The sequence below is a fragment of the Ctenopharyngodon idella genome, chromosome 6 (genome assembly GCF_019924925.1).
Source record: "Ctenopharyngodon idella isolate HZGC_01 chromosome 6, HZGC01, whole genome shotgun sequence".
NCBI classification, from domain to species: domain Eukaryota; kingdom Metazoa; phylum Chordata; class Actinopteri; order Cypriniformes; family Xenocyprididae; genus Ctenopharyngodon; species Ctenopharyngodon idella.
This window is the reverse complement of record NC_067225.1, coordinates 24589001-24599250: the sequence shown is the minus strand read 5'-3', so window position 1 is coordinate 24599250 and position 10250 is coordinate 24589001. Positions and strand designations below refer to the sequence as shown.

The 10250-nt window shown below is 36.5% G+C and overlaps 1 protein-coding gene across 1 annotated transcript in view; it reads left to right on the top strand.

Annotated features, from left to right (window-relative positions):
* The first annotated feature begins 288 nt into the window (after window positions 1-288).
* Window positions 289-10250, top strand: part of col7a1 (collagen, type VII, alpha 1) — a 58615-nt gene continuing 48653 nt past the window's right edge. Inside the window, 11 exon segments of the mRNA XM_051897348.1 lie at window positions 289-608; window positions 2139-2319; window positions 4809-4965; window positions 5873-5966; window positions 6132-6290; window positions 6441-6598; window positions 7246-7375; window positions 7476-7595; window positions 8974-9129; window positions 9657-9776; window positions 9869-10018. Coding sequence (XP_051753308.1) covers window positions 536-608; window positions 2139-2319; window positions 4809-4965; window positions 5873-5966; window positions 6132-6290; window positions 6441-6598; window positions 7246-7375; window positions 7476-7595; window positions 8974-9129; window positions 9657-9776; window positions 9869-10018 — 1498 coding nt within the window. The 5' untranslated portion in view covers window positions 289-535.

Below are 10250 nucleotides of genomic sequence, written 5' to 3'. Positions count from 1 at the left end.
AAACGTGTTTGTGTCAGACAACATCTGTAAATAAGCAACAAGATCTGCTGAATGAGAGTGTGCTCTTAGTTTCAGCACCAGTGCATACACATGCTTTAACTCTGTTATGGCTCTGAATCATACAATAGCATATAATTTTGAGCAATAGCCATCTGTAACCTTTGTAATAATAATAGCATTAGGAATGTTCTAATAAACAAATGTAGTCTCTTGAAAAGATCATTCTTCATTGCCCATTATAGAGCTGCTTTAAAAACTTGCACAAGCTCATCTTCCTCTGAGTGTCTGCTCTTTATTTGTGTGATGATGATGGTGCAAGCCCCACCTTGCTTCTCTCAGTTTGTTGTCTTTGAGCTTCTGCCAGATGTTCATGGTATCTGGGCATTCATTTCACCCGAAGGAGGAACATTATGTTACTGCTACTGAACTGAAGCTGAAAACAATGCAGATTGCTAACTGAATAATCAATAAGTTAGACCTTTTTTTCTCCACATTTTTCTCTTTTTGTGTGTATCATTATGTGTAGGATTTGAAAATGGGGTGTTTGCTGCAATGGACTCTGCTACTTGCTGTGTTGCTGTGTCTCCCGTCATGCTCTACAGCTCAAGGTAAAGATTTATGTATTCTTTCAGGAATTGTAATTCAAATGAATGTGTATAGCAGACCACAATTAACTTCATCTGCAGCATGTACAGTTCTCATGTAGCATATTTAATATTGTAATATCTATTTGCAAATTGTTTCCTCTGCAATGAAAATAAAGACGTTTGAAAACAAATTTGAGGCATGTAAGAAAGTCACAAAATCATAAGGCTAAAGTTAATCCAAAGTAATTATCATAAATATTATTTTATTATCATTATATTAGTAAATATTAGATATTGAATACTGATATACAGTAGAAGTACAATATTAGTTAGGTGTTTTACCTAACTAATACATTTTATTTATGTATTATTATCAATACATTTTATTTATTATTTTTTCATGCATTTTTATGCATTTACATACATAGATCGACATACAAAGTTACCTGTACGCAGCAAGACCCAAAAATATCAGTACTGTCAAACGATTAATTGCGATTAATCGCATCCAAAGTAAAAGTTTGTGTTTACATACTATATTTCTTAAATATATACATGTATATGTGTGTGTTTATATATAGATAATAAATATACACAGTACACACACACATATATTATGTAAACACAAACTTATTTTGGTTGCGATTAATCGTTCGACAGCACTTCCTGATATATATCTAAAATCAATCAATAGAGATAAATTAAAAAATCACTAATATCTGTCCATAACCAATATTGTGCATCACTAATTTTAAATCCTGCATGTACATAGTACACACATACTAGTTTTCATTCCGGATTTTACATCATGCCCCATCAAGAGTGCAGTGACTCATTGATCAAACACAGCAGGGTAATTAGTTTGCTACCTTAAGGGCATTCATTCAAGCAGCCATTGAGTCACACACAGTCATTTAACTGATGACTGGTAGTATACTGAACTGTGTAAAGGAGAGACAGTGCATCAGTCACTGAATAAATGGGCCCAGATGTTTTGATTGCTTAAAATGGCTTTGCAGACTGGGTGGTGATGGTCATTTCCTGTCTTCTCACCTTGATCCTTCCCTAATCCTTTACTGAATACATGAATTGAATAAGCCACAGATGTGAATGTTTATGGAAATACTGAAGCTCAAGTTCACAGATGTATTTGTCACATACACAATGGTACACAGTGAAATGTTTTGTCTACCCCCATGACTGTATAAAGAAAATATACATTAGCCTATAGGTATGTTATATATAGGCCTATACAGTATGTACAAAATAAATAAGAGTTAAAGTGTAGGCTAAGAAGCAAATGTAGAACAGTACTAGCACTTTATATTTTCTTCTAAATGTATATTTATAACTTAGTGACTGTGCTTTAGCCATTTTTGGTCACAACAGTCTAATTTTGGCTGCACCAATGAAAACATTCTGTATTTGTATAAATGAAAGCCCACATATCCAAACATATCTTTTTTTACAGTGAAAAGAGAAACACAGTTGTGTATATTTATGTGGTTGTGTTAGTATTAATGTACATGTTGTTTTTTTCTCTGTTGACAGGCCAGTGCAATGATGTTGTTGCAGCAGACATTGTGTTCCTGGTGGATGGATCATCCAGTATTGGCAGGGCCAATTTTGTGTTGGTCAAGAATTTCATGGCAGGGATTGTCCAACCCTTCGCCAGAGCAGTAGGACCCAATGGCATCCGTTTTGGAGCAGTACAGTACAGCGATACTGCCAGGTCTGTGAAACTTTGTTTACTTGTGTACTTAAAGTCCCCCTGAATTCAAAATGTAAGTTTTTCGGCTTTTAGTATGAATATGTTAGCCTTAAGGTTATGAATAAGCTGGTGTGTTCCAAAACAATGACAAAATTTGCATTTAGAAGATATAAGCATTCAAAACTTACAGTCTCTCATTTCCGCTAAAATGAATCACGGATTTTCATGACACCACCGTGGACTTCAGCTTCTCATCAGATCTTCTGTCCAATTAAATGCTCTCTAGAATCTAAGCGTCCCGCCCTCTACATTATAAATAGATGCTGAAGCTGCAGCTAAAATCAGTCACTTGGTCAACGATCAACGGCTCTGGCCGAGCTGTGATATAAACAAAACGCTATTTTAAAAAGGGGCAGAGCTGTTCGATATGTCCTGCCCTGTCTTCCTGTTTCAGTTGAAATTAAATTAGTCAACACATTGAATAATGCTGCGCATTCCAAGACTCTTTAGTGGGGCTTTAAGTCATGTTTACCAGAGACATTAAAGTTTTTTTTTTTATTGTATTGTATTTTTACTGATTCATTTGACTTATTTTATTGATTTATTTGAAATACATTACTGAAGTGTAATCTTGACAAACAGTTTAGAAGGTGGTATTTCCCCATTCAAGTAGATAGGAGAGGTACTAGGATTTCCTACACAGAAAATGGCTGCTTGGGGGTGTTGCCAAGATGGCTGCTGAGTGAACTGACATGTTTTGAAAGGACTATTTACATTTTATTTACTTCCTTACCTCTTATTGTATGCAAATAGTACATACAGTTTGTTATGTACTCATATATATACACTATATTGCCAAAAGTATTGGGACACCCCTCCAAATTATTGAATTCAGGTGTTCCAGTCACTTCCATGGCCACAGGTGTATAAAATCAAGCACCTAGACATGCAGACTGCTTCTACAAACATTTGTAAAAGAATGGGTCACTCTCAGGAGCTCAGTGAATTCAAGTGTGGTACCGTGATAGGTTGCCACCTGTGCAATAAATCCATTTGTGAAATTTCCTCACTACTAAATATTTCACGGTCAACTGTTAGTGGTATCATAACAAAGTGGAAGCAATTGGGAACAACAGCAACTCAGGCCACTTAAAATCACAGAGCGGGGTCAGCGCATGCTGAGGCGCACAGTGCGCAGAAGTCACCAATTTTCCGCAGAATCAATAGCTACAGACCTCCAAACTTCGTGTGGCCTTCAGATTAGCTCAAGAACAGTGCGTAGAGAGTTTCATGGAATGGGTTTCCATGGCTGAGCAGCTTCATCCAAGCCTTACATCACCAAGTGAAATGCAAAGTGTCGGATGCCGTGGTGTAAAGCACACCGCCACTGGACTCTAGAGCAGTGGAGACGTGTTCTCTGGAGTGAAGAATCACGCTTCTCTGTCTGGCAATCCAATGGACGAGTCTGGGTTTGGTGGTTGCCAGGAGAACGGTACTTGCCTGACTGCATTGTGCCAAGTGTAAAGTTTGGTGGAGGGGGGATTATGGTGTGGGGTTGTTTTTCAGGGGTTGGGCTTGGCCCCTTAGTTCCAGTGAAAGGAACACTTAATGCTTCAGCATACCAAGACATTTTGGACAATTTCATGCTCCCAACTTTGTGTGAACAGTTTAGGGATGGCCCCTTCCTGTTCCAACATGACTGCACTGCAGTGCACAAAGCAAGGTCCATAAAGACATGGATGAGCGAGTTTGGTGTGGAGGAACTTGACTGGCCCCCATAAACACACTCCTAAACCTTGTGGAAAGCCTTCCCAGAAGAGTTGAGGCTGTTATACAGTAGCTGCAAAGGGTGGGCCAACTCCATATTAAACCCTACGGATTAAGAATGGGATGTCATTAAAGTTCATTAAATGTGCACGTAAAGGCAGGCGTCCCAAAACTTTTGGCAATATAGTGTATATATGAGTCTAATAAACTGAACAAGGTAAGTTCATATTATTTAATTTGCCAAACTTGTCCAAGTTGAATACATTCTGAATCTGAATTGAATCTGACCCATCAATTTTGGAATGTGAAAATTGTTAGTATTAAAAACCAGTAGAAAAGTATGCAGAATGTTGATGTTGTTGTGTTGTTTGAAGTAACCATTGTGATGATTCCTTTTGGTTAATCTTGTGCATCCGGCTTATCATTTCTTTGTGGATGCAACTACTTTGCAAAAAAACAGGATGTAATAAAAAGTTTAAATCATATAATATAATATGATTTAATGGATCAGAATTTTCTCTTTCATTCAAACAGTAGAATTAACAGTTAAGTGCATCAAGTTGAGTAAATTGCATGTTATTTGAGCACATTTTATTTATTATTTATTACATTGAGCATGTAAACAGTGTTTGTTGAGGTGGCTGCATATTTTATATTTGTTATATACAGTAAAGGTTTATATTTGTGTTTGTAAGATTGTTGGGACTTTTGTTTATTATACTTGTGTATTTTATGACAATCAGGGTGGAGTTTACGTTTACTACTTACCTGAATGGAACTGAGCTCATAACTGCCATAGAGAATATTAACTATAAAGGTGGAAATACGCGCACTGGGGCTGGTCTCAAATACATCGCAGACAACTTCTTTAACCCTGCCTCTATCAGAGATGTACCCAAGGTGAGCTGGCTATTATGATACATTGTCTGACTTGCAACATCTGTAGTATTTTGACATGGACAATAAATGTGTAAATTACTTTGTTTAGCTTTGAATTATGCAACACTCTTACTTAGCATTTGGATACTACATGCACATTCAAAAAATTTGGGGTCACTAAATTCTTTTTTAAAAAGAAGAAATTAATACTTTTATAATGCAAGAATGCATTAAATTGATCAAAAAGTAAAGACATTTTTATAATGTTACAAGTATTTCTGTTTCAAATAAATGCTGTTCTTTTGAACTTTCTATTAATAAAAGTCCTGATTTCTAACACTCACTCACCACGTTCGGTGTCAGAGCAGAAATAAAAACTGATGCTCTCTGTGTTTTTCCGTCGTCTCTGCGCGTTCATATGTAAATTGCGTGAGCTTATTTTGTCCATTAGATTGAAAGATCTGAAAAAACCCATACATTTACTCGCCCATAGATCCTCCCATCGAAGAAATCAGGACAGAAGTGGTCGAAAGTGGACAAAAGAGAAAGAGTACTAGCTGCTGAAAATTCAGCTTTTCAATCACAGGAATAAATTACATTTTAAAATATATTAAAATAGAAAAAGGTAATATTATAATACTTAAATTGTAATATTATTTTACAATATTGCTGTTTTTACTATAATTTTGAATAAATGAATGCAGCCTTGGTGAACATAAAAGACTAATTTCAAAAACAAACAAATCTTACTGACCCCAAACTTTTGAACAGTAATGTTAATTTTTAAGATTCTATGTAAAATAAGTCCTTTATGATATCCTAATGGTATCTTGAGGAAAAACAGATTGGTTGACCACAAATATAATTTATAATTATGCATAAGTATTTTATTGTATTGACTCATCAAACTGTCTTTCATTTTTTTCAGATCACTATTCTCATTACTGATGGTAAATCTCAGGACAATGTGCAGGAACCTTCACAAAAACTACGTAGCCTAGGAGTCAAAATATTTGCAATTGGTAAGAACTGTGCAGATACAGAGTATTTAAGCACCACTGTATATTTTAAGGAATTTTTTAAGGAAGTGCATCTGTGGGCTGTGGATTCAGTGTGCAAATTAAACATACATTTTGTTTGTATTAATATCATGGTTGTTTCTCTCGTTCTCTGTCTGCATTTCTCAGGTATAAAGAGTGCAGATCCAACTGAGCTAAATCTCATTGCCTCTCCCCCTCAAAGTGACTTCACCTCTCAAATTGGGAACTTCAAAGCTTTGAGCTCTTTGCTTCCCCTAGTATCTCGACGCGTGTGTACAACAAGTGGAGGCTCTTACTCAAGTGATGGTAAACCTGATGTGCAGTAGACACACAATGTAGTTAAATCCAAGAATATGATTATATTTGGAGTTTTGTTACATTTTATTTTTTATTTAGAACATTGACATTTATAAAACGCTTGAAAATCATTGATTTGTGTTATTGTTTCTCCATCAGAGGCCTACAGTGGTCCATCAGACTTGCAGTTTTCAGGTGAGACCACCAATTCACTGAGATTTCGATGGACATCTGCAGGAGGGCCTGTAAGTGGCTACGTGGTTCAGTACAGGCCCCTATCTGGCCTCGGTCAGCCAATCACAGCAGAGCTCCGACAGGTGGGAAGGATGTTCATTCTTAATGACTGTTGCTTTTTTTGTATATTAAACATTTGTAAATAGAATAAAAACATTTTTTTTTTTTCTGCATTTCATCCCTGCTCTAGCTTGTTTTCTAATATAGCATTCTAATAAAATTGGCATTGCATTGATATTGTTTTTGTTATTGCTTATTGTTTCTGATTAGTTAGTCGCTTTGGATAAAATTGTCTAGTAAATTATTTAATTTAAATGTGAAGTTCTGCTTCAGTTAATTGCAAATGTTGGCAGAAGTTGAGACAGATGAGCGTTATATTTTAGATATTTTAAATTATATTTTTATAAGTTTTAATAATTTATTTTTATAGTTTTAATAATTTTGTAATGCGCTTTTGTCTTTTTAAGTTGTTTTTTTGTTATATATTTTTTTATGTAGCTTTAATTTATTCTTATTTATTCAACTTACTTTTTCAGTTAGTTGCCTAGGCAGCATTATTTATTTGAATTTTTTTTTCATCTTATATTTTATTATATTTCAGCTTTTCAATTACTGAGAGATATTTTACTAGTTGTATTTTTTGTTTTAGTCAACAGTAACAACACTGGTTTACACAAAGTATAGCATAACGTTCTCCAGTGAACTTCAGACTTTTTCTTTCGACCTGCAGGAAACAATACCAAGCAACCAGCAGAGCTACATTGCACGAGAGCTGCGTTCGGGCACAGACTACCTGATCACCGTTATTGCTCAGTACCCAAACAGCTTGGGAGAATCAGTGTCTGCCAAGGCCCGAACAAGTGAGAACTGCACGTAGCAGAAATATGTGTCATTTACTTCAGAATAACTCTCTCATAACTCTTAAACTCTGATTCTCTCTTACCCCAAACTGCCCTCTAGAGCCTCTTCTGGGTGTGACTACACTGCGACTAGTCCAGGCTGGGTTTTTTACTTTGGCATTGGGCTGGGATGCTCCAGCTGACCAAGTACAGGGCTACAGAATCACTTATGGACCTACAGGTGAGAGAGACGCACATCTACATGCACACTAATCCACAAATCTATTCCATTTTTCAGTAATCCTTTTACTTTTTGAATAGTGAATGCTGTAATTAGTGTGAGTCAGTGGAAGAGATTGTGGAGGATAAATATAGAAGAGATAGAGATGAAAAGGATAACTGGGACAAGCAGAGCTGTAATGTAAACTAGTTTTATTTCTAGTTGTATTGTTATTGTCTAAAGAAGATGCAAGTGGTGCTTGCATCTGCAAAACTCACCACCGCAATGTTTTTGTGTAGTTTTCTAGAGTGTTGCTATGTGGTTACAATGGTGAAAGTCATACATCTGATCATTCATAGAAGTAATAGCACATACTGTACATGTATCTCCTAAAAAAGCCAGACGATTAGACACTCTTGTTTGTTGAACAAAGAATGAAGATTACGCACTAAATGTAATACTCAGGGTGAGGAGTTTAAACAAACCCCTGTTTCTAAGTGTGAGCAATAGTAATAGTGATTATCTCCTTATCAAGCACCACCAACTAATGATTTTAGCAGTTTGATAGAAAGAAAATGGGGAGGTGGAAGAGTGTGTTTTTTTTTTTTTTCCAAAGGCATTTTTTCAATTGCAGGATTGCCAGTTTGCTTTACCTGGTTGGTATCCAGGTGCGAGCTGGCAGAGAATTATGTTTAATCAGGTTAGTTTTTGAAGCTAGAGGAAGATGTTTCAGCTTGCCTGTTTCTACCTGCCTTGCAAATGAATAGATGCTGAAACTGTGATTTAAAATTATACCGTCATTAACTGACTCATATATTGATGATATGCTGCATTTGGTTGGCCGGCTGGTACAAGTTGCTATGAGCTTCTACCACTGTAACGAACTCCCGAACTTTTCCATGCTAGGACCAACCTAAAGAGGTGTTATCAGTCTGGAGACCCACCAAAATGAGTGAAATATAAGAAAAATGCATTTGTGGCTTATGGAAAGCTATAAAAATGAGGATAACAATGACCAAAGATCTAATAACTGTGAGGTATACGTATAAAGAGATGCATTTTTGCTTTCTTGGCTCAGCATGTACAGTAAGAGCAGCCTAATAACTCTAATGCAGCCTTATGCATTGACGTTGAGCTTGCAGTTCAGTAAGTGAGTCATGTGTTGATTCAGTCGCCACGGTGATAGATAAGTTCAGTGAGTTCATTCAGTGAACATCAGGTTGATTTAAATCGGTAACTCTTGATTTTCTATTTGACCAAAACTTATATTTTTCATATTTTTACACTTTGCATGACCAATTTATTTCCATGCTGCGACCCACAGTTGAAATTGTTGTTTGTAGTTTTTTTGTGCTTGGCGTAATTCATGATTTGTGTTTCCTGATTGATTGGTTAACAGGTCAGCCTAGTGCACAGCTGAAGGAACAGTCTGCAGGGGCGGAGTCTACTTCTCTGACTTTGCTTGGTCTTAAGTCAGACACAGAATATGTGATCAACTTGTACCCTCTATTTCCCCGCAACAGTGCCTCACCAGCTACCCTGACTGCCCGTACATGTGAGTCCCTTATACGCTACTGTTCATAAGTTTGTGGTCAGTATGATTTTTTTTTTTTTTGAAAGAAAAAAATCTGTACTTTTATTCAGCAAAGATGCATTAAATTGATCAATTTAATGAAAGTAATGGGACAGTAAAGACATTTATAATGTTATAAAAGATTTCTATTTCAAATAAATGCAGTTCTTTTGAACTTTCTATTTCTAATCCTAAAAGAAGGTTTCCACAAAAATAGTAAGCTTTTTCAACTGTGATAATGAAAGAACGGATTCTATTCTTCACCAAAATAGCATATGCATTAACTGTTTTTACTTGTATTGATCAAATAAATGTAACCTTGCCAAGCATAAGAGACTTCTTTCAAAAGCATTTTAAAAAATCATGCTAACCCCATACATTTAAACGGTAGTGTACAGGATATTATAGTCACACAGTCACACTCACACAATATGTTGTCGTCTTCTGCATCACTACAGTGTACATGTTAATATACAAAGCTCTTTCTGTGTATTTGCCTGTGTTTGCAGTGCGTTTAGAGGGAGTGCAGCAGCTCTCCGTCGAGACCATCTCAAGCAACAGTGTTCGAGTCCGCTGGAATGGAGTGACAGGGGCCAGAGGATATAGAGTTGTTTGGGGCCCTTTCACAGGTCAGCATCCAAATCTCAGCTGATTGAAGCTCATTTACTTTTTTCAGATTCCTTTTGTCTGCTAAGAGTCTTTTTGCCTGTGTCTCTTTCAGGAAGTGATGTGGAGACCGTAGAGCTGAGAGGTGATAGTGAATCTCACACTCTGGGGAATCTGAGGCCAGACACAGAGTACATCGTTACAGTCATCGCCCTGTACAGCGGAGAAGCTGAAGGACCTGCAGCCACTGCACGTTTTAAAATAGGTACACAAACACACATGCGGACACATCCACATTTAATGGTACATCAGAGCGGAGGATAACATTTTTGAAAGGGATGCACTGGTTTAGAAATGATTACAGCAAAAGGTAGTTTCTCAGGCAATAATTCTAAAACTAAATGAAATGAATGCTTATAATGTTCATCTCTTTCAGATGTCCAGCTAGAGTGTAGTAGAGCATTCATTTGTAGAGTTGTGTACTCAGTAGACAATTT